This window comes from Crocodylus porosus, unplaced genomic scaffold, assembly GCF_001723895.1.
Source record: "Crocodylus porosus isolate Cpor-Errol unplaced genomic scaffold, CroPor_comp1, whole genome shotgun sequence".
NCBI lineage: Eukaryota > Metazoa > Chordata > Crocodylia > Crocodylidae > Crocodylus > Crocodylus porosus.
In genome coordinates, this window is record NW_017728937.1 from 4,257,904 (window position 1) to 4,282,013 (window position 24,110).

The 24,110-nt window shown below is 45.1% G+C and overlaps 1 protein-coding gene across 2 annotated transcripts in view; it reads left to right on the forward strand.

The window, feature by feature from the left end:
• LOC109318198 (USP6 N-terminal-like protein) overlaps nucleotides 1–24,110 on the forward strand; it is a 164,396-nt gene that overhangs the window by 133,477 nt on the left and 6,809 nt on the right. For both annotated transcript variants that reach the window (XM_019547288.1, XM_019547289.1), the window contains exons 8-15: nucleotides 5,297–5,404; nucleotides 12,429–12,538; nucleotides 14,029–14,077; nucleotides 16,079–16,199; nucleotides 17,436–17,530; nucleotides 19,173–19,238; nucleotides 20,777–20,876; nucleotides 22,840–22,992. In XM_019547288.1, the coding sequence (XP_019402833.1) occupies nucleotides 5,297–5,404; nucleotides 12,429–12,538; nucleotides 14,029–14,077; nucleotides 16,079–16,199; nucleotides 17,436–17,530; nucleotides 19,173–19,238; nucleotides 20,777–20,876; nucleotides 22,840–22,992 (802 nt within the window). The remainder of the gene's footprint in view (nucleotides 1–5,296; nucleotides 5,405–12,428; nucleotides 12,539–14,028; nucleotides 14,078–16,078; nucleotides 16,200–17,435; nucleotides 17,531–19,172; nucleotides 19,239–20,776; nucleotides 20,877–22,839; nucleotides 22,993–24,110) is intronic.

Sequence of the window (24,110 nt, forward strand, 5' to 3'; positions counted from 1 at the left end):
GCTTAAAGGAGGGAGCAGGGGCAGAGAACAAGCGACTTGCAGAGGAATAGAAACTTTAAGCATGAAAGTGAGAGAGAGAGACACTTTATTATTATTTTTGGCATTTTAAACATTTATTATACAAAATATTAGAAACAAATGGTGAAAGGGCAAAGGTAAGTGGCCTTCCCAGGGGCTGAGCTTGGGACAGTCATCAGTGACAAAAAAACACTGTGTCACTGGAGACTGAAACCCTCTCCCCTATGTCCCTCATGGGGTTACACTTGTAGGAACAGCTGTCCAGCCTCCACCTTGCAGAGAGCTCCCTGATCTGGTAACAGCCAAGACTTCCTCACCAGAAAAAGTCGAGACCATTGATAGATGAGTCACTGAACTCTGGGGCTCTTTTAAGTTAGTCCTGGTCTAAAATAAAGAAGCCCTTTCTTCTTTGACATTAAATGCAGGTGTTTTCAGCACAGGGTAGGATGCTTCACCCAGGAACTATCTAGCTGTAGCTCCTCACAAGCACCAGCTCTTCTCAATAAAAGGTTTCCTCTTTCAGAGTTCCTTTGGGTGTCTGCCTGCTTCCCTTGGCTTTTTCAGCTTTGCTTTGCGTTGAATGGTTCCCAGTGGGTTCTTAAATAACTGATCTCCATGCACCTGGATATCTTTAATCCCTTTCTGTATCTTGCATCTATCTCCTAATGAGCACTAGTGTGGGATTCTCCTAATGAAAAGAGCCTTAAAGTAAAGTAACAGTTTAGACAAAACTACAGGTTCACTTTAAGGCTCTGGGCCAAGCCTGGGACTTGTGTTCAGCTGCTGCCACAGGAGGCTGAGCTTTAGGCCTGCCATATACCTGGATTTGTACCAGTAGAGCAGTTCCTATTAGAGACACGTGTGTCTTACTAAAATAATTCCATCCCTAGCTTGGATGCAGTTATGCTAATCTAATGGTACTTTTTTGGTTTAGTTTATTTACTTTCCAAACAGAAATAGCTGTACTTATACCGAGATAGCAAGGCCTACACTAGAGGGACTATATCGCTTTACCTGCAAAGAATGTGTCTTACACCACAAAAAAGTGGATGTTAATTCAAGTTGTTTAACCCAAGTGATCTAACTCAGGGTAGTGTTGCAGTGAAGAGCTGAGATCTGGGTTTTCACTCAAGCCTTTCCTCTAAGGTTCAAATTGTGATGGTAATTGGGGTTAAACCCCAGATTTCCTTGTCTTCACTATCCCAAACTGGAGTCACTAATGCTTCTTAGCCAACCCCAGTGAAGAACATGTTTTGTTCCTTGCAGTGACCTCTTCCCTTAGCTCGTCCCATAGTTAAATGATATATCTGGAATAGAGACAATACTGTTCAGTTGCCTGAGACTACCTCAGGTTAGTGTAATAGCTAGGCCCTGACCTTCATAAATGGCATTACACCAGAAATAAAATTTGTCCCATCCCATTGTAACTTAGCATGGGGAAGAGGTGGAAAGAAAGGGAAGTACCTGGGTCAATTGTTCCCAAGCTCTTTTTAGCTAAAGTACCTACAACTGGAGCTCCCCTTGAAGTCCTTCATATCCAAAAGCCTCATCGATTCAAATCAGTGTGATGATTCCACCTTACACTGGGGCACTGTAGAAATGGAGGAGCTGCTCTCAGCCTTCCCCATTGTTACTCTTCTTCAGGCTGCTGCCAAAGTGCAGTGTTGGCTCCTAACAGACTTTGTCCATGAGGACTGGGAGCCATTAGCTTGACTGCTGGCAGACCATGTTAGAAACTACCTTGTGTCCTTTAAAAAAAAGTACTGCACCCCAAAAGCCTGGCTCTTGTTGAGCTGTCAAACAACCACCTTTGTCACAAGAAGAAATTGAATCAGGTCCTTCTCTGGGGTTGGAAGTTTCTTTCTTCTTGCTCAACATTTTCAGAGCTTAACTTCTGGTCTCAGAACAGAGGCAAGTAAATCAGTACCATTTTTCCTCTATAAAAAGATCACTGATTCATCTCTAAGGAACCCAGGTATTGGAGAAGTGCCCATCCATTGAAGGATGTTGCTACTGCATGTTGTACTCTATGCTGAACATAGGGCTGGGGGGTAGGGGTGGCAGCTTGTTGAATACAGCTATGTTATAGCTAGTTAAGACATCCTCTTGTTTCTGCTACCATCCCAACAGAGAGAGACTTGGCACAAAGATGCAGCTGAAAGCTGTTTACTAAATGCTTGTGAATCTGTGTTCATTAAAGTGCAGCACTAACATCTTTGGGAATTCAAAGCAAAATGCTTCCTTCCCTGCAGAGCTGAGCATCTCATTGTACCTCAGGAAAACATCAGTTATCCTTGATCTCTCCTAATCCTTTTGGAAATAAATTAATCACGAGGCAAATTTAACATATTCAAATCAGGTTTGTTTGGGCTCTTCTCAGCCATTGTGCTACAGCCATTCAGACACCTGCCTTCAGCAAGGCTTATTTAAGCCTCTTTGGCTTAATGTTCCATCTCATTATGTCATTGCACATGCATAGGTTTTCTTTGCTCACTTCTTTCGTGCTGTTTTTAAATTGGTTGCATTCCAGTGCAACCTGATCCAGCAGCAGAATAGGAAGGAGTAGCAGTGTTCTACAGGTTACCGCTCCAGAGATCAAATGATGATGGAGCTTTTCTAAGGCTTGGGCCAAGACTGTGAAGTTATGACTGGCTTTCTTGCATATGTACTGGCCTCTGGCTGCTTTACCACTCCATCCAGGAAGAGCACATATGCTTCCTGAGCCTGACAAAGAGTGTTGGTGCCTGAAAGCTTGCTAAGAATAATTTTTCCAACTATTTGAGTTGGTCTAATAAAAGATACCAAATTTACCCAAAGAACCTTGTCTCCAGTGAGGACAGCTGTAATCCTGCTCTCAGCCCTCCAGTCAATGCTTGCTTTTACTTGAGTATTCCTCCAAGAACTGGAGTTGAAGGAAACTGGCTTGGTCTAAAGTAACAGATAATGAACCAGAACTGTATGGAATGATATCTTTCTTAATGTCAGGCTCCCCAATTACATTTCAGATAGTACAAAAATTACCCTTGGACAGCCCTTGTGCTGTTTGTTTTTATGTTCTTGTTCAGTATTTGCATGTTTAAGTCCACAGATGCTCATCACTAGGTGTGTTGCTTACTTACTTTCCAGGCATAGATACTTTGAAAACATGATGGGTGCTCAAAATTGTTCCACTGCACCTGGGAGGAAGCATCTGTAGATTAGACTTAGAAGTAGGGTGGGCATTTTGTGAGTATTTACAGTAGATAAAAATACTGAGCTGACAACATTTGAGGATTGGAGTGCTCTCTGGGGACCTATAGACACGTTGAATATGCATTATGAACCTGAACCCAGGTATGATGACCTCATTATTTTCAAGTGCTTCCCCATTGATCTGTCTGCTTGCATCCACCTACTGTCATGTGCTACATATATACGTAGATTGTGAGCATCATGAAGCAGGGACTCTTGTTGTGTTCTGTGTTTGTAGCACCTAGCCCAATGGATTCTTGGATCCTGACTGCTATGGCTAGGCACTACTTCAAGATTTTTAACAAAGCATGGGAATGTGAGTTCATGACTTTTTAATCCAGGAGGAGCACAACTCAGTGAGGGGTTTACCTAAACAGTAGATCCTGCAAGTGGATCCTGCAAAGTCATAAGTGCATTTCCTGCCTGTAAACTGCAGGCCATGGAATACATATCTGCTCCATATTCTCTTTATTAGTGTGATATACAAATTTGGTTAAGTTCAGAATCTGAAGCAGGAAGATGGTCCTATAAAAGTGATCTTATGCAAGATGCATGTCAATAGGAAAATAGAAAACTGCCTCTGATTCTGTTTATGAGCCCATCAAAACCTTATAGACAAGCATAATGCAGCTGGCCTTTACTAACACCATCCTATAGAGCAGAAAAATGCCTGTGGAAACAGCAGGCAGAATTTAATTAAATGGGTGACAGGAGTAGACTTTGGGCAGCGTACTGAGATAAAAGAAAGCATGAAGGACTCCTTAACTGCAAAGAGTAATGCTGTTGGCTTTACAGTACATCTGGAAGACAATTTGAGAGTGAGAAGAACTGAGGAGGAGAAAATATTCAGAAATGGACATTTTTTAAAAAAAAAACCCAAAACTTCTCTGTTTCTAGTAGGAACAATAAGGCTATAACTTTCTTTAAAAGGTTGTTCTGTTGCCCTTTGCTTAGGGAGCTTTTTTCAGCAAGGGTTGGCTTTATAAATGAAGCAAAAGAAGGGGCAAAACAAAGCAGTTTCAGATCTGTACAGACACCGGCTTTCCCCCCTTGTGTTAGAAATATTCTTGCCACAGTTTTACTTCCTTCCCAGTAGTTGTGTTCAGTTCCCCTGCCAAAAGTGATAGGCAGGACCAGATTGCTTGTCTGGGAATCTCCACTAGCACCTCCCAAGGTTTTGTATCTGAGGGTAGGGTGCTGCCCTCCCACCTGACAGGAGAAGCATTTTCTCCTAAAGTGAGGGGACATTCTGGACTATTCACATGGAGGCACTGAGGATTCTGCCTTCCTCTGCAGCAGCAATCCTGCTCCCTGCATGGCACAAAGATCTTTGGTTTAACCTGTGTGTTCCTAGACCACAGCCCTCCTTGACTGCATCTCCCACCCCTGTGCGATCAGCTCCATGCAGATTTCTTGGGAGAGAAAGGGGATGGGCTGGTAATGTATCAAATACACAAGCTGTTCTCCATGTGGAATAGGGAGAAGTTGGGGTCTGTTCTCCATGTATAGAAGTTGGGGTCTGGTTCTTCCAAGAAACATGGATATTCCAAGCAAAATTTGTTTTCTGGTAACAGTGCATCTTGATACTGGGTGTTAACACTGAACATTTACAGGGATCTTCTCAGCCTCTGGAGAGAGGGAGGTACCATCTTAATTTTGGTAAACATGCCTCTGCGGCATGGTCAAGTGAAGTGAGTTGGCCAACATATTGCAGCCAGTGGGTGGCAGAGCTGGGTCTTAGTTTTCTTGGCCCCTGGTCCACGTGGTGGTTGCCTCTGGCCATACAGCATGGAAAATCCAGAAAAAAGGACCAGAGTCAAGATGCTCCCAACTCTTACTGCCAAGGGAAAGCTCCTCCTAATGAATGGAAGTGATCTCTTAAGGGCTGTTAGTAGACTGTGATGGGTCATTGGTTTCCCAGTCACTTACTTCCCTATTGAATGGTGTCTGTAAGATGCTCTGTTTAGGGAGTGATTGGGTGATTAAATTACTCCACTCCTGGAGACTTGTTCCACTAACTTTGTTTCATTTTCCTTTTGATTTGCAGATGTGCCGCAGGGTTTACAAAGGGATCCCCCTCCAGGTGCGAGGCCAGGTCTGGTCGCTCCTGCTGGACGTCGAGACTATGAAGCAGAAAAATGAAGGGAAGTATGAGGTATGATGGCAATAAATTAAGATAGGGCTAGGGTAAATCAAGGGGTCTCTCAAGTTGCATGCTCCCTGAGAAGGATGCACTATACTGGAGATGGAGAAGCTCAGGGTCTGTGCAATGGCGACATGTAGGGAATGCACAGGGGTGCACACGCAGCCCCTGAGAGTGCTGGTGAACCCCCGACCAGTTGTGCTCCCCGCTTAGGTGATAGGCAAGGGGCAGAAGGCGGGAGTGCTGGTGCCCGCCCATGAGTGCCGGCCAGGGAGTGGGAGTGCTGGATGTAGCACCGCCACGGCCACTTCCTGGTCAGTGAGTTTTGCCACAGGGAGGGCCCCCACCAGTTGATGACTGGATGCTGGGAGGGCAAGTGCCCACCCCAGCCCCCAACTAAGGTGTGTCATCAGTCGCCCATGGGTCTGTGTCTGGAGTCTTCTGAAGTGGGAATGTGTAGAAGGCCGATGGTTTATGTATGTGGTCTCTTGGAGTAGGGGACAGCAGCCTGTGCCCTGCCCCATAGTGCAGTAATTACCATACTGTGGTCTGTAGATTGCATCTGTCCCTCCCCCATCCCTACAAATTAAAGTTTGACCTGAAGGGTGCAAGGGGGAGGTATGTGATGAATTTGAGGGTTGACATTGGCCTTTGGGTTTAAAAAACCTGGAAACCTCTGGTGTAACAAATACTGTCCAGCAAGTGTTCACACCTTGTGCTGTATCCCACTATTGAGTTGCTGCTTGTTGCTCTCTCTTCTCTTTCCCTTACTACCACAGATCTGGGAGATGTGTTTTTATCCCATTTGCAGCTGAGAATGTTGTGAAGGAAAGCTTTAAAGTGACAACAAGGACTGAAAATAAAATGGTTAAACTTTTCTTACCTGTTGCCCCACCACCCCCATTAAGGTCCTGCATGCTGATTTCTGTGCTGTGATTACAAGGTGGCTACCAGGCAGAAGTTTTACAAGTCACTGCATCTCCAGATAAAAGCTTAATAATTTCAACTTTCAAGAAGTTTAAAATGGGAATAGTAATTTTGGGTGCCCAACTTGAGATGCCTTGAAAGGGGAGGTGCTCAGTATTTTCTGATCCCTTTGTAAAGTGAGTTAGCTCCCTAAAAACCAAGATGCCTGAAATTTTTGAACATTTTGGGTGGTGGTCTTTTCTTTTTTTAAGTGCACAGTGAGTAGTAAGGATAAATTTTTAAACTGACACTGAGAGGGTGTTTTTTAGCAGTCTGATCTATTTCAAGCCAGAAGAAAATCATGCTCTTAAAAATCTGCATGACAGTTGGTGAATTTAGGGGGTCTAGTTTGCAAAACACATAAGCAAGTTTCAGCAAAATAGGGCATGTGCTCACAACATCCTAACAGCTCAGATTGCAGTGGCTCTTATTATTTTCAACTCTTCAGCTCTTTTATAGAAACATCCTCTTGAAGCATTCTATTAAAAATCCTTCAATTTACAGGAAATCCTGTGCAAATAGGAAAAGCCTTGTTTCTGTTCCTTCCCATTAAATCACTTTACAAAGCTGACTCTCTTGAGGATTTTTTGCTGTGAAATAAACAACATCCATACACACAGTTTGAATGAGTAATGAAATGAGAAATCATCATAGAGTCTGATTGTAGTAGAAATGTTTTTGCTGTAATCCTGTTGATTATTCTGCAGAATATTTTTTTAATGTGCATTTCACTGATTTGCTAGACCAGTAACCCCTCTTTACTTATTTATTGTCTATATCAGGGGCAGGCAGTTATTTTGGGTGGAGGGCCGTTTACTGAGTTTTGGCAAGCCATCGAGGGCCGCATGATAGGCATCCAGGGGCAGATAAATATTAATTTTCTAAATTTTTTTAGGGGTCCTGCAGGCGGGATAGAATGGCCTGGCAGGCCGCATCCAGCCCCCAGGCCACATTTTGCCTACCCCTGGTCTATATGACCAGAGCCCTGGTCATAGAGCTGGAAGGACCTCATTGTGTGAAGTGGTATACAAACACAGGGCAAAATAGTACTTGTCCCAAAGAGGTGACATTTTGAAGTATGCAACAAGACCATAGATGGAGAAAGATGGACAACTTAATAATCCACCATCACAGTACTTTTATCTCACTGGGTGAAACAAAGATTTTTTAGTAATATTTTTTGTTGGACCAGCTCTGTAATTGTGAGTAAAAAAAAAAAAAAAGCAAAAAAAGCTCTTGCTTCCAAGCCTGTCATCTGCCATGAGCCTAGATATAACCAGGTTGCAGGTGATAGCACTGCTACAGAGCAGCTGAACCTGCCGGCCAACAAGAGTGATATGGGGATCATTTGGCCTTCTCTCTCTGAACCTAATAGAAACTGAGAGTGCTGTAGGGGCAGCAAACTTTAACTCTGAGGAGGGGAAAGCACCTCCCAGTGATCTTCCCCCATCTGGCTACTGCTGGCGGGACTGCTGTTCAGTGTACCGGGTTCTTTGTTATTTATTCCTTGGCAATCAGAACAACAGAGTAAAGCCTGCACAGCACCACCCAGCAGTGTTAATGTGATAGAGGCCACGAATTAAGTGTCACATCCAGTAGGCTCAAGTGTGTCTGATCTCTCTCTTCCTCTTAGGCAGGATAATGTTAATGCTCATTACTGTTAGTCAAGCAGAGATATTAATAGCAAAATCCTGCTGGCATCTCATCGCGCAAGGCTCTCAGGAATGTGGGAACGAGATTGTTCTAGTGGGTAGAAATAATTAAGTTTCTCTAGTGTTGTAATTTGGCATCTTGTCACTTGTATCACAGAGGGTGCAGGATTGTCCAGGTTGGCCATGCTGCATGGCCAGGGGAAGAATCTGAATAAATGCAAGTGACAAGGAGGTTGTCTAACTGCTTAAACGGAGCGTGGGCAGTTAGTTCTCATTTCAGTTTTGCTCACAAGAGGACTTAGAGGCCAGGTTTCAGGATGGATTCTTGTTAGGACCTGCTTTCCCTGTATTCCTCCACCAAGGCAGATTAGTGCTCATGTTTCTCTGTGGGTACATCCAGTATCCCTTCACAACTTTTTGTCCTCATGCATTGCCACTGCCACATCCCACAGGTGGGCCTTGAGGCCTTGTCTTGTGACCCCATGACTTGGGGCTTAATGTAGCTGGTAATAGGAATAAGAGGACTGGAAGAGGCGTCTGGGCCAGCATGCAAAGTCCCCTGTGTTGATGGGCACTTGACACAAAGAATCTCCCTATTTTATCTTTTCAAACCCTCACCCATAACTACAAGGAAGAATATCCCAAATGCCAAGAATGTCCTGTTACATGCCCCAGGTTGAAACAAGTGGTTTTAGATTTGGATGCAGTGCCCCTGAAGCTGTTATGTCCCTGGAGATATTCATATCAGAAGTGTTTGGGTTCAGCTGCTAATAAAGGAGTGAGAGGATGGGAAGAACATGACTTGGAAGACCTGATCTCCTAGGTGACTTTTGCCATGGAACCTCAGTCCCCAGCAGGATGCTTTTGCAAGGTCAGAGAGGGCAGGAAGAAAAGGAGTTGGCCATAGGGAAGAAATTTAGACATATGTTAAGTTTTACCAGTTTTTTAATAAAAACACTATGGGACGGGACTGGTCACAGTAACTTTAGAGTCAGCACTTCCAGCTAGTGACTGCCGTTCCTATATCCATTTAGGTGCCCTGCAGGGCTAAACAACAGAGTGCAACTAAGCAGAGGGAACCAGCTTCAAAAGCCCATCACTTGCGTGAACAAGTAAATGCTCATCTTGGTGCGTGTGTTCTGCAAAGCTAATAAGCCCTTATGGTGAAAGCAATAGCTCACAGCCTTACAGCTTTGTGATGTGCCTGCCATTCGCACCCCAACGTGGTATGGCCTGCAGGCAGTTTGAATTGGCTTTGCAGCCCTCTTAAGCAATGGCTCCCTACTATAGAAAGGAGTATCTGTTACTAATGCTCTAAGCCTGTCTCCCTATGGTAATGTGGTGTCCCACTGCCTGGCTCCAGCATGGCCTCTATTCATCTCCTGTTCAGCTGTGTATGTCCTGCCCTGCAAATGGATCTCTGCCCAATTGAAAATTTGGTTGCAGAACATATTTTATTCATGGAATAGCCCTGGGGACTCAAAAGAAAGGTAATTATGTGGTCATCAGTGGTACTTGAAGGATACGCATGAGACTGGATACTGAAAGACGGCAAAGTGATTCTTGCTTGCCATGCACAGGGTTACATTGGGTGCCACGTCTGGGGGTAAGACAGGGGTGGGTAAAATAAGGCCAGCAGGCCAGATCGAGACCATCGCTGGATTCAGTCTGGCCCCGTGGGTGGATGGTTGCCAACTCACTGGATCTGGTGCATGGGCAGCCGTGGCCACTGCGTGATGCTGGGTAAGTGGGACGGCTTTGGCCCAGCATCATCAGCTGTGGACCCAGGTGGGGCCTCCAGTCCACACTGTGAGTGGGTGGTGGTGTCAGCTGTCACTGTGGGCAGGTTCAGGAGCCTGGATGCAGAACCTGCCCATAGCGTCTGCAGTTGACCTGCCACCTTCCTGGTGTAATGGAAGCTCCCACCACAGCCCTGACCTGGAACCTGCCAGCGGCGTCAGATGCGGGCACAGGCAGGAGCTGCTGCTGTGCTGGGTGGGTGCCAGCGTCACTCTGTCTCTTCTTGTCTCTCTGTCTTGCTTCCCCTCCCTCCCTTCTACCCTCCCTCCAGAACCTGGCTGAAGCTGACACTGGCACCTGCCCAACACGGCAGCAGCTCTTGCCTGGGTCCACAGCTGAGCTTCAGGGTTCCTGGGGGCTTCTGGAGGGAGGGAAGGAAGCGGGGAGAGAGAGAGACACAGACAGAGAGAGATGCATGCACACACAGAGAAAGAGACAGAAGGTGCGTCTACACAAGACGCTGAATGCGCGGTATACCAGTTCTACTGTGCATTAGCATGTCATGGCAAACTGTGCTTACGCTCAGTAGTGCCAGTTACTATACATTGATTTAGTACCTGGTAATAAAGGTATTAAACTTAATATACAGTAACTATGGCACATTAGTAAGTGTGTAGACACGCCCAGAGAGAGGGAAGAGAGACAATGAGAGACGGACACAGAAATGGATATGACCCTTGATAGGTCCCTAAAACTCATTAAGTGGCCCTCCAGCCAAAATAATTGACCACTCCTGGGCTAGGAGGATATTCTTCCATGAGGCAGAATAAGAATTTGGGGCTTTCACAATGTGAGCCAGGGTTGGGTGGACATTGAATCAGTTGTCTGAGTTACTTTGATTGCAGTAAGGGCCCCCCTCCCTCCCCCCCCCCTTTTCCATTAGTGAGTATCATCCCTTGGTGTTTCAGTGCATGTGTGGTAGAGAATTGGCCAGTGGCCACTTCTATGCATTTTACTTTGCTTCTTAGCTCTTCTAGTTTACTTAGCTGTGCTCTAGTCCTTGTGTACATCACAAAGCTGGTCTTTATGATTCAGTATTATCTTTACTTGAAAACGCCCCAGGATGGGTTGATAAGCTTAAGATGTCTTTGTTTCTCTAGGGAGATGTATTGAAATTAGAGAGCAATTCACAGGGCAGCGTGAACCATAAAAACTTGCCCTGCACAGCATTTAGCCTATGAATACTTTAGGGGAATCTCTTCTGTTAGCTTGAGAGCTGTGTGTATTAATAATAAATGTGTTTTTGTTTAAGCAGCCACAGCAACATTAATGTTTACTAGATACAGAATATAGCAAAGCCCCTTCCTTGAAGAGGTTAGGGTCTGAATTTACAAACAACGCAGATCAAAATAGAAATAGTTCATTCCAAAATCTACTGAAGTGGTCCCAGGAGGTCAGAGATCTGGCATTTGTGTGGAGCTTTTCTGTGGGGGAATAATGTTGTAGACTTCAGTGCTGTGAGCATGCCAGCTTCACCTTTTCTCATGGGTAATTCCATAACAAAGAAGCCTTCAAAGGGGTGTTGTGCACCAGCCCACCATTGCCTGTGCAATACAGTGGTGTCTTCATGGTGGGATTTATTTAATGGAAGTACCCCTGAACAGAACGTTAAGACATACTCATCTGTGCAGAGGTACCCAGGCAGGGACATTTTCTAGATCAGTCAAACTCATCAGGTTCCATGGGGCAGGGGTCTACATGAGCCCCACATGCTGGATCTGGTGCACGGGACTAGTCTGCTGCAGACATTGCATGCTGCATGTACCCAAACCTGGCCCTGGCCCCATATGCAGCTTGTGCCCTGTACTGGTGCCATGCTCTGTGTGCAGTGCATGCCCCAGGCCACCCTGGCGCTGTGTGCAGCACATGGGCCTGGGGCCGGTGCCAGTATTGACCATGTGCAGTCTAGTCCAAGCCCCATGGCCAGCAAGCACCATGGGCTAGATGATTGGGCTCCGTGGGCCAGATATTTGACACCCCTGTCTTAAATGTTTATGGCATACCCCCAGTGCACAGATGGATACATTTTGTCTTCATACCTGATATTCTCATCTGACAGCCTCCATAGGGTTAAGTAGCTTCGTATTCAGTGCTTCTAAGGTTGAACTTATGCAGTAGAGGATGTTTCTAGTCAACATCTACTAGATGGTCTGGCTTGTATTTCCACTCCTGCACTTGTGTTGTAGTAACAGTTGGTAATGGAGGGGACCAGGCCTTGTTTAATAGCTCAGCTTCTCAAACTTCACTGTGCGCAAAATGAATGACCCTGCATCCTGCCTGAATGCAGTATCATTGGGGAAGACATGAGGAAACACAGAGACATACCACAGGGTGTTTTTCCCCCTAATAATTCATAGCCAGGCTATAGCTTTGTTTTCACTCTAAGAATCATGGTCTAATAATAATATCACATTTACCCAAAGCACCTTATCTTCCTATGTCCTTAGACCAACACGGCTACAACCTACACCCCTGTAAAATCTGTTCTGTATTCTGCCTTTGCTCTGTAATCTGGCAGGTTGTTTCTTGTTGTCCTCATCCATGGAGGGCTTTACGTTCAGAGATTATATTTGAGGATGTTTAATAGTTTTCTTTTCTCTGCCTTCGCTTCTCTCCAGAAAATGAAAGAACAAGCCAAGAGCTTCTCATCAGAAATCAAGCAGATAGATCTGGATGTCAACCGCACCTTTCGAAATCACATCATGTTCCGGGATCGCTATGGAGTCAAGTGAGTACAGGTCGCCTGGCTCCTAGCTGGTTTCTTTGCTGGTCATTGCTCTGATCTAATCCCTGACCTGACCACCCCAAAAAGGTACCAGTTTGACAGCCTGCAGAGCTGATATTCAGGCTTCAGAACAAAGACTGCAACTGGAGCATCATCAGCCCCTCCTACACTTGCCAATCTGCCAGTATGCCTCAGTGACTTGTAGCTGTGAGAAGACACCTTTGTCTCCATGCACAGCCAGTGTCTGTGCTTGTACCTCTGCTGGCATAGGCTTGTTTTGTTGGTTTGTTTTGGTGTGGACTCCTCTCTGCTAGGAAGTGGTCTGAAATCACCAGCTTTGTGTCAAGTATCTTTTGGTTAATTCCAGGCTAGGTTGCATCCAGCCACAGTTCCTGAAACGTGTGTCCTTACCAGACCTATGAGACATGTCTTTCACTGAGGATCGCAGCTGGTTTGATTCCTCACAGGAATCTCTTGGGGTGGGCCTGTAGCATTGAGGGATGTATGATGCAGTCACCATTGCTTATTGTCTGTGGTCTCAAGAGCACAACTAACAGGGAAGAGGTAAAAGAGCCGCTTGGCAGGCAGGTGCATTGCGATACTGCTGCTCCCATAGGTGGGAGCTGCAGCAATGCCGAGGCAAGGTGCTTGAGGGCGGAGGGAGCTTAGGAAAGAGCAGCAGTGAGTGGCCCTAAGAGGAGTGGAGTCTAAATCTCAGCCATGTGGCTCCAGGCCCCAAGTCAGGGAGTGTAAAATGGAGACAAGTAAATGCATGTCTAGAGCTGTGGCAAGGAGAAAGAGGTCTTTCCTGCTCCTGAAGCTGAAAAGATATAGTTGCATTCAAGGAAGGGAACTATAACCTGGTGGTAGAAACTGTTAGAGAAATCGCTCCCCTCTTCCCCCTACAGTTATTGATGCCCTGACCCTCTATTTATGTCTCCTGATTTACTAACATATGTGCATGTTTCTGGTGTGGTGCAGGTACATGAGGTGGTGGTGATATTTTCAGTCCAGGTGCAAGCTGTAGTGTACTGGCTCATGTTACTGAGAGTCAGGTTGCTAAATCCCTGTTCGCTGCACTGCATTTTTGTGCCCTAACTCCTTCTGAACAAGCAATAAAGGTGTGAGAGGAAATACCAAAAGGATGTTATTTTTTCTGGGTCTTGTAGCTTCTAACAGTGGACTGTTAGAAACAATTGATGGGAGGGTGCTGAAAGCTGTGTACAGGTGCCTTCTGGGCAGACCTGTTGCTCTGATGGACAGCAATGCTTTGGGGTTTTGGTGATATTCCTCTGCTGAAAAAAAGAAAAGCAAACCTTCCTCACAATCAGAGGGGTGGGGATGACCTTTTTTCATTCCCTGAGTTTTGCTGTATTTCAGAAGAAGATTAAGCAAACAAAACCAAAAACTATTGTTTTCTGTGAAATACTTCTTGACTGTGCAAAATGAACACCCCGCAATATGAAATTTTACCATCCTCTCTTTCTGTGTAGGCAACAAGAACTGTTTCATGTCCTGTCAGCCTACTCTGTTTACAACACGGTGAGTGTAAGCTCTTGGCTCAGGTGAAAGTAAGTAATTCCATGTCGTAGTAGGCTTGGAGCAGTGTTGTTGCTGTGATGGTCAAGGAAGTGTACCAGAGGCAAAGATTTTTAGTGACATTCTGAATAATTCTTTCTTGACTTCCATAGTTTGGACCTTCCAGTTAAAGTCTTGATGAAAATAAATGCTCGTTTGAATAGAGCATTTATTGGATTGGATATATTTGCACATTAAACAGTAAACATAAAAGCCACAGAGTGAGCAGTAGGTTCGGGACTTTCTGGTCATTCCATCCCAGAGATTTGATTTGGATGGTATCATCGCAGGATAAGAAATTATTCGTTACCATAATCTTTGCCTATGTGACTTTCCTATGAATCCTGCCCTCTGTCCCAATACAATCTCCTCATCTTTTGACTCCTGGCTCTGTATTGAGTTCTGTCCTCGTAGTTAAAGACCCTAATGCACTACAGTGAATCAGTGGAGAATATTGTTAAATTAGCTACAGAGTCTGCTGCTTCCCTCCACCAGTGGTGGATGCTGAATCCAGAAGGTCTGGATTGGCATGTGGACAAAATAATAGTACATCTTCTTTTCCCAGCATATATAAGGGGCTACCAGATTTCCCTTTAAGCTATTTTGGTACAAGTACATTTAAAGAAATCCCAGATAACAGCAGAGCCATATGCTGTTTATTATCCCTTATGGCATTTCTTGAAATAGCTGCACATGTTATTTGTGAATGAATCTTTACAGTTCATGTTCACATTTCCTTGCCTCACACTGCCAACAAAATAAGACAGTTGGCTTAAAGCTAGCAGGTTTACCCCAGCAGTACAGAACTTGTCACAACCAGCCGTTTCTACCAGGAAAGGAACAGCTGAGTTCTTAGGACACTTCAGGGTATCAGGTTCATCCCAGCCCGGCTCTGCTGTCTTTTTTAGATCTTTGGTGCAAATTCATGCATCTAGCAATTGAAAGTTGGAATGTCAGCTGCACAGTAGGCTGCATGAAATGACTTGATCATCGCCCCAGCTTAGTTCCCAAAGGCAAGCGTCCATATCTTTCCCACATGTATCTGGCCTTCCGGTTGGTTTCCTCAGCTGAGAGGCCTTAGATCATGGTCTACTTTCTGGCCCATAAAGGTGGTCCTTCCAGGTCTGAGTTAGGAGTAGATGGGGGAGTTTACTCTGCTGCTTCACCTGCCCTCTCAGTGAATGGGGGGTTCAGCCTCCTTGCCTGTTTGAGTAGCATGAAAAGTCTGATCTAAAACCTGTCAGTGTTCAGTGCTGAAAAGGCTTTTGGCTGGTAACCTGTCTCAGAAGATTTGCTTCTCGGACCTTGTTGCTTCTTGCCAAAGATTGCTTCTTGGACCTAATGCAAATCTGGTGTTGGAGTCCCTGAGGAGCTATCTAGCAGTTGAATGGTACAGAGTTAGCAGGGAGAGGACCCAGTAGCAGCTGGACACCCACTGACTTCCAGTATGTCAGGTGTTAGATGCCTGAACTTGTGCAAAACTCCCCCTTAATCCCTAGTCAGGATCAGCTGCTGTTGTCATGGTTTGAACCACAGTATGGATAGGCCCAGAGGTTTAAAAGTAGCCAGTGTTAAAGCCTTTTGTGGAATACCAGGAACATAACATGTTTATTCTGAGGGAAGCTTTGAAGTTTGGAATAAACAGTAGAAGGCCTTACAACAACGAGGGTGAGACGTGTAGGTGTTAAGTGATTTAAGAGCCTGAACCCCACTGCAAGTCAGCTGGATTTGTGCTTCTTAATATGCTATAAGCATGTATGTGCTTTTGAATATCCCATCCTCAGGGCATGAGGGACACAAGGATCTGTGCTAGGGGTCAAAAGCAGTGAAGTATTGGAGTTTTTAAACAAAGCTTTGCATTTGCCTAATGAAAACTGTGGAAGCTGCTTTTCTGCATGGGCACAACTTAGTCCGTTGAAGAGTTAGCCTTGTGTTATAAGCATGTGTGCTTCTGGGCTCTTCCAGGAAGTGAGCTACTGCCAAGGAATGAGTCAAATCGCAGCCATCCTGCTGATGTACCTAAATGAAGAGGATGCATTTTGGGCACTGGCACAACTATTGACCAATCAGCGGCATGCAATGCATGGTAAGGCTTAGGAGAAATACAGAACTACACCCTTTTCTATCGACTTCGCATGGCTGCTGATTGCAGCCTTCACGTCACTTTTTTTGGTCTGTAAGTCTTGTCCCCAAGGTGCTTGAGGCTTGTTTAAAGGAATAATGCCTCAATTATGCGCATGGTGCTGTCTGCATAGAACCGGATTTGCCGCTTGCATGCTGACTAGTTTATAGTTGAAAAACTTGGCTTATCTACTCTGGACTTTATCTCAAGGTAATTAACAGATCTGTAGACACTGGTGTGTTCCTGGATCCCTGTCTTTTGGTCCTTATCCTTAATTAACTCTAGGCAGAAAAAAAATATCTAGTGCAAACCTAGCATAAGATATGGCATACAGTGTTCTCCTTCAAACATGCCATTGGAAACTTTTCTTAATGCATTTATCCTGACACTGTCAGGAATCATGATGTATGATTTTACACAAACCACTTTAAAGTGCCTTTCATCTTATTGTGGTTTTTAAACTGAAAGAGAAAAATAATAATAATGACAGAGACTGATCACAGAGTTTATTTTTTAGAAGAGGAAGGGTGGGGTGTGGTGTTTGATAGCTGCGGAAAGTCAGAGCCAGGGACTCTGCTCATGTCCTTTTATACTCTGTCATAAAACCATCACATATTTATTGCGTAAGTGGGGTCTGGCTCATAAGAAGCAGAGGATACACATGGAAGCCAGAACTGATCTCTGACCCTTTGAAAGCTTCATTTGATGGATCTGCTGCTAGATTATAGTGGTGAGGTAGGACATCTTGTACAGATGTTATAAACAGCAGGTTTAAACAGAGGCAAAGGGGGTGCATGCACAGGGAGATAATGTAACAATCAATCTATCATGTCATGTAAACAGGGGGCCCGGTGCAAGTCCATGGTAGTCTTTATATTGGTTTCAGCGTGTCCTGGATCAAGCCTAGGTTGATTAGGACTGTCATGGTACCTTCAAGCATTGACTGGCCTGCTCAAGAGGAACAGTTTTAGGAGAACCAGCTTGGTATATGGTTGATGCTGCCCAAATTAAAGGGGTAGAATCTATATGCTGAACAACATGTCTGGGGGTCCTGATTTGCTCTGGGGCTTGATGTGTACCCTTTCTAGGAGCTGAGCTCCACAGGAGAGGTAGATGCTCAGGAAACCAAGCCTGTGGCCCACCCTTGTCACTGCTGCTGGCATTTGTTCCTAATTTCTTCTGTGTGTGTGTTGTTTACAGGGTTTTTCATTCCTGGATTCCCGAAGCTGCAGCGGTTTCAAGCCCACCATGAGCAGATTTTAAGCAAACTGTTTCCAAAGCTGAAGAAGCACATGGTACTTCTTTGTTACTGGCTTTCAAATGCTAATCTTGCACTTTGCATGACAGCGAATAATGTAATTTCTTCTCTCATAACCTCCTGGGTGTTCCTCATCATAGAACTGCGTCAGCCACGGGGGAAGCAGGTATTTAGCTAAACAGCATGTCTCCTGAACACTGCTGAAGTGAATTATTTGGATTTCATGGTTTGCCACCAGCATTTGTACAAGAGCTTCTACAGCTTCCAGATTTCTCTTGGATGGCAGGGAGAGGAAGGTTTATCCATGTGTGGAAAAGGAATTATTTCAGGCACTAAAAGGGCATAGGTGCATTGTGCTGGCCATAAATCCTTCAGGGTGTTATCTCCTTTCATGAAAGGTGCTGGAAAGCCCAGAACTTTCACTTTACAGTTTCTCATGTAAAATTTCACATGTTTCTCATTTAACCTTCTCCCATGCCAGTCCTGCTGTTTGGGTAAGTTTCCTTCCTTCCAACACAGGGAGACAGGAAATAGGAGAGCTGATGTGATGGTTCATTTTGCTGGCTTGGCCTCTCCAGTTGTGTTTCTCACCAGCAGATGGTATGGGACCAGTTGTCAGCTGGAGCAGCACATGTAGGATAAGATTGAGCCCTGACAGCTAACCAGCTACTCTGAGACACCTGCTTCTCCTTTTTTGCATGTATTTTCAGATGCTTGGAATTTGGAGGCAGGCTCCTGAAGGCTTTCTACCCTCCCAGAGGGGCTCAGTAGCATGTTTCCAGAAAAAGCCATTTATATTGTTATTATCCAAAATAGCTGTTGCTTAGGGCTGCCAGCAAACCAGCCCTGGTTGTACAAGTGTAATGCAACCAGGATGGGTTTTCACTTAATTGTGGCCATCAAGAGCAGGGGTGGGGAGAAGCACATAGCAGCCAACAGGAACATAAATACTTTAATTCTAAAGACTCCAGGAGCCAATAAATACTGACTAGAGAGCAGGCTGTGTTCCCTGTAGGACAGCGTATGGGAAAGCTCAGTCCTTCTGCTCTTAGCAAAGGGCCTGGGACTGGGGTCCGACTGTCCTACACAGAGTGGTCATAGCCCGAGTACTGAGGTAAGCTAGTTTTCTTCAGCTAACTGGCATGTGACCAATCAGCTGTAAGGTGTAGATACTTGTTTTGGCCTATCTGTCCCATTACAGGACCTAGTCATTTGCGAGACTAAGTTAATAGTAAAGGTGGAAAGGGGCTTTGGGGATGGGGGGATATAGGGAATTTCTATACTGGCACAGAAAGACTCTTACCCTCACTACTCCCAGCACCCCAGCTGGACTGATGAGCGCAGCTACTGGCAGTTGGGCCAGAAAACCTGTTAGCACAAATCCCCTACTGTGGGGCTGAGAAAGCATCCAGAAATCGGGATGCAAATGTACAGATAATTCAGGTTCAGCAAGAAACTGTGGCTACAGTTGAAGTGATTCTTCGTATTGTTGTTTCAAGAAGGGACAAGGGAAGTGTTCTGGATTAAATGGTGCTTCATAGGTCTATCTAGAGCCTGGCAAGCTGTTTCCAGGCCTTGTGCCCAGTACAGCATTAAAAAGAAAAGTATGAACTTTACTCGCTGTCTCTAGCAGCCTGTCTGGTGCAATGAATGTCTCTTCATTTGCTGTCTTGCTCTAGGACAAGGAGCAGATGACTACGGGGATATACACAACCAAGTGGTTCCTGCAGTGCTTCATTGACCGGGTGAGAACTATTTGTAGATTATCTTCCATTTAGTAATGTTTGGCCCCTATGGTGGATTTGCTTTGCTGTTAACTGAATTTTTGCCCAGTTTTTATGCAGACAGGATTCTGTGAGTATTTTATAGGGTATGATGTTGTGAATATCTTCATGAAGTACATGCCTGACAGCAGATTAGCTTAAAATAACTCCGTGCTTCTCAGTGGCAGTGACAAGCAAGCTTTCACAAATCAAGTCATCACAAATAATAGCCAGAAGCCTATTTTGGGGGCAGAAACATACGCTTGGGAGTCGAGAGATTTTTCTCTCCCCTGCTCCTGGCTCTACTTCAAACTTGCAAAGATAATGACCTCCTGGAGTCTATTTCACCACCTTTATGCAGAGGATAGCAGCACCCACCTCACTGTGGAGCAGCCAGTGACATTTGTAAAGAACCCTGGAACTGTTCAGTAGAAATTGAAGTGCAAAGCTTAATGTTAATGTTGCATGAATTAAATTAACTGTTAAGGCCCAAATTTTCAAACTATGGGTGTAAGTTTTGGGTCCTAAATACATAGCCCCACAACAGCACAATAGTACAGGATGATTTGCATGATCCATAAGGCACCTGCAGCTCTCCTTGGCGTCCCTCAGAAATAAGGTTGTGTGACACCTTTGAAAATCAAATGACTCCTATTTAAGTGGTTCTGGATCATGCCCTAAATGGTTCTTATGGTCCTTCTAAAACACTCCAGCATACAGGAATCAGTGGTATACTTAAGAGCCTGTGCAGCACCTCCTTTTCCCCTGCAACACCTTTGTAGCCATGCAGAGTGGCAGTAGGTGGCTCTAGGCCACACAAGGACTCATTTGCATTACATAAATCCCCTACCCTATGGCCTACAGAGTACCGTTGTGCAACCAGATGGTACAAAGAAGCCTTAGACCAAAGTGGTTAACCTGTGGCACAGGGAGTCTGTGTCTGGTATGCAGTAGATCAGAGAGGGGGCAGGCAGCAAAGTAGCAAAGGGCAGGACACAGAAAGCAGAGCAGCAGATCAGCTGGGAGCACAGAATTGGGACCAGAAAATGAAGGAGCAGCTCAGACAGAGGAAGGGGATCAGAGTGGCACTCAGGGAGAGTGTGGGGCTACTTTGTGGCACACCTGCCAAAGAGGCTGGTCCCCACTGCCCTAGACAGTCAGGCCTAGGGTGTCCAACTTAAATGGGCCATTGGCTCTTGGACTCCACCTTGAAAATAGCGAAGCTGTTACATATTTGCAGAACTTGGGTGTAAGGAGGGTGGCTTTGCAAGGTAAGGCATCCTGTAATTATGCTTAGGCTGACTGTTGTCACCGTGCAGTCCCAAAGAAAGAACTTGTGTCCGCCTTCGCTATGGCTGCTTGGCCAGTAAAGTGGTGTTGACTACTGTTTTTAACCAAAGGTAATGGGGATGTGTATGCTCCTGCCTGTGTGCCACAGTCCTCATGTGCATCTGTCTAGTCAGCATAACCTCAGGGAGAAGGGTCTGGACCATCCTAACCAACTTCCTTTTCATGTACAGACACCGTTTACTCTCACCTTGCGGCTGTGGGATATCTACATCCTGGAAGGAGAGCGGGTTCTGACATCTATGGCTTACACCATCCTCAAGCTGCACAAAAGTAAGGCATTCAATAGGATGACTCAACTTTTCTGTGTGGCACAGGTGATCCCATTGTAAAGAGCCTGGGATTTGGGTTTTAGAATTTAACCTCCATAGGCAGAAGGGTTTATGAAAAGAAAATCCCAGCATGGCTGTGAAAGTCTTTCTCTTGCTCTAATTGGTCTGCTAGAGTTGCACTCATTCATACCATGCCTGAATTTAGCTCATTTTCAGTTGAAGATGAGGCCTCGCTATTGATTCTTATTTTCCTGTCATTGGATTCACATAAATATGGTACCACAGCAACCTCTGCTGGGTACCACAGAAGGATGCAGCTTTTCGCATTCTCTCAGCAGGCCCTGGTTGGAGCTCTGGTTCAGACAGATACACAAGCATTGGTTGGTTGCAGTTTGAACCCACAGTGTGCTGTTCCCACTCCAGCAAAGGAACATCTCCTCTGCTGAGGCAAGAACACAGAAAACATTTCCCTGTGTTGAATTCTTCCACCCAGTGTATACAGCTGTGTACAGTACGTGGCACATTGTTCTGCCGCCAGCTACTCTGTTTGGTACATGTGAGAGAGTTTCCCTTTGAAGTATTTCAGGAGGACTGTAAAGACCTTTTTAAGACGTTAGCAGACCTATTTTTATTTTCTGTGCCTCCCCCTGCAAAATTGTGTTTCTTAGCTCAATTTATTAGGAGTCAGAGGAAGAAAGAAAAATGTGTGAACTTTTTTTAAACTTAAAAAAACGAAAGTAACTTTTCTCTAAATAAAATCTATCACTGCCCTAACATTAGGTTTCCTGAGACCCTCAGGACTTTGTGGGGCAATTCCTAGTGGTCTCACTGGGAAGTCAGAAATCTCCTTTTCCTTGGTGCTAATTTTTCTTTGCATCCCTCGTGGGTCTTAAGATTGAGACTTGATCTCAAACCTGTGACTGAGCAAGGAGTGAAGTATTGTAGGGGTCTGGAGCCTGTGGAATTTTTTCAACAGAGGAGGTCAAAAAAAAAAGGGAGGGTGCAGAAGTTTAAAGCTGCTCTGAAATGTGAAATATTGCAAATCAGGCAAGTGGGCAGGCTGCAGGTGATATGATCAGAGTTGCATGAGAGTGCCATTTATTAGAGGCCTGTCATATGATGATCACTTTTAGATTGGTGGGGTGCAACTTGTGACTGGCTCTGTGCAGCCTGTCTGCACGTTCATATCTGGAAATATCCATTCCAAGCTTATGGTACTTTTTATTAAGATAACCTTCTTGGCAATTAAAAATATACAGGACCTGGGTTATGTCTGTGAAGGGAATAAAGAGGAAGGCTGGGAAATGGAAGCCTTGATACACTGTGGGGTAGGATTGGTAGCCCACTGCAGTCCTTCTTGTGATGTCACAGATGATTGTCAAGTCATCTGTTTGATACCTGAATAGTGGGAAGCACCAGTTCTGAGGAGCTGCCCTGAATGGCCCTAGGCTAGGTCCTTGTGTTGCATTACTTGTCTCTGCAGCACACATAATGTGCAGCCATACTCCCCCTAGCGGTGTAAAAGAGAAGTCTCACAAACAGTCGTGAAACACACAAGCGCTTCCCCCCCACCTCTGTCCCCATGAATCGAGCCTAGACCCTGATTTTATAGTATGCAAACGCACTTGCCTTTAACCTTATGACTGATCCTGTTCATGTCACCAAGAACTGCATCTGAACAATGCTGCACATGTTAATTGACTCTCACCAGACCTGGGACTCAAGTTCATTTGAGAGAAAGAACCACAAACGGCCCCTGAGAGAAGGAAGCCCTCCTTTGACATGCATTGTTTCTTCTTCCCCAGATATTAATTTTGACATGTAAGCAACTTCCCTGCTGTTATTAGCTTTGAAACAGCTGATCCAGTCAAATATACTCTGCACCTAGCTGGGTTAGCCAGAAAAAATCTAATTGTGGTACTGTGGTGGCCTCTTATTGCACTGAGCTTTCTGCCTTCCACTAGAACGCTTGCTGAAGATGTCCCTGGAAGACTTACGTGAATTCCTACAGGAGAAAATTTCTTCATCTCTGCACTATGAAGATGACACTGTTATCGAACAACTGCAAGTGTCTATGGTCGAGCTACACAAAGCAAAATTTGACCTTCCGCCTCCAGGTAGGTCTAGCACGAAGCCAGCATTAATTCCATAGGTTCCCTATAGCCTGGGATGAGGCCAACCTGTTGGAATTATTAACCCCTTTTTGCCAGTTCTTACCATATCCTTCAGACTAATGGAGTTTTTGCTAACCCTGGGCAGCCATCAGAGGCTGACTGCTGTGTGGTATAGAGATTGTACAGGGGATGACATGGTCCTGCTGTCCCATTCCATTTGAGATCTGTCACAGACAGGGTGATCTGGGGCACAGGTGAATTTGTGTCACTGCTTTGGTTTAAGGCCAAAAGTTTCTCTGGTAATGTGAGGCTGAATTTGTCAGAAAAGTCAAGCACCCAGCTTTGGCAGCTGTCACTAGAAACCCATCACTGCTGGTCTGAGCGCTGCAGTTGGAACTGAACTCTTGAAAATTTGGCCCCTGGAGTGATTTGTCAGTTGTGATTTTTCACCCTGAGTTGTGTGTGCATGTGTTTGTATGTGTATGTGTGCGTGCGCATGCATTTGCTGCTCCCAGCCATGTCATTGCTTGGGACACTCAGTATCTTTACATGTTTGAATAGAAGCAAAGGTTGCACCTGCAGCATGTGTGTGCTGCCTTAATTAATCAGGGTCCCCGTGTGCATGAACTTCCCAGTCATTGGCCTCTGTCATGCCAGTAAGAAGTATTTTGTGTGTCATGCAGGGTTAGGGCTGCCATGGTAACTGCCCTCAAGGTGAGTGACTAGAGCCCCCTCTGCATAAATCCTTCCTTAGGCACAATGGGGAGGAAGTCTCCTAGTACAGAATAAATGAAATGTTCATTAGCTACCTAGAGACACTACCCCCTGCCCCCACCAGTAAGGCGAAGAACACAGTTTAGAGGCACTGCATATAGTCTTCAATTCTCTCCCAGTTCGTTTTGGTTCGTTCCTCTATCAGATGGAAACTAGGAACTGTCCGAGGGCCACGGGGTTCTGCAGACTTCATGTCAGGGAGGGTTGGAGCTAGTTTGACTTTAATCCAAGTTCCCAGAGTTAGGGAGCGAATATCTGAACATTCAAGTGATTCTGGTCTAATGGACAGCCACAGCATAACACAACACCTAACTCCATACTATTAAGCCCCAACAGAACAAAAACTT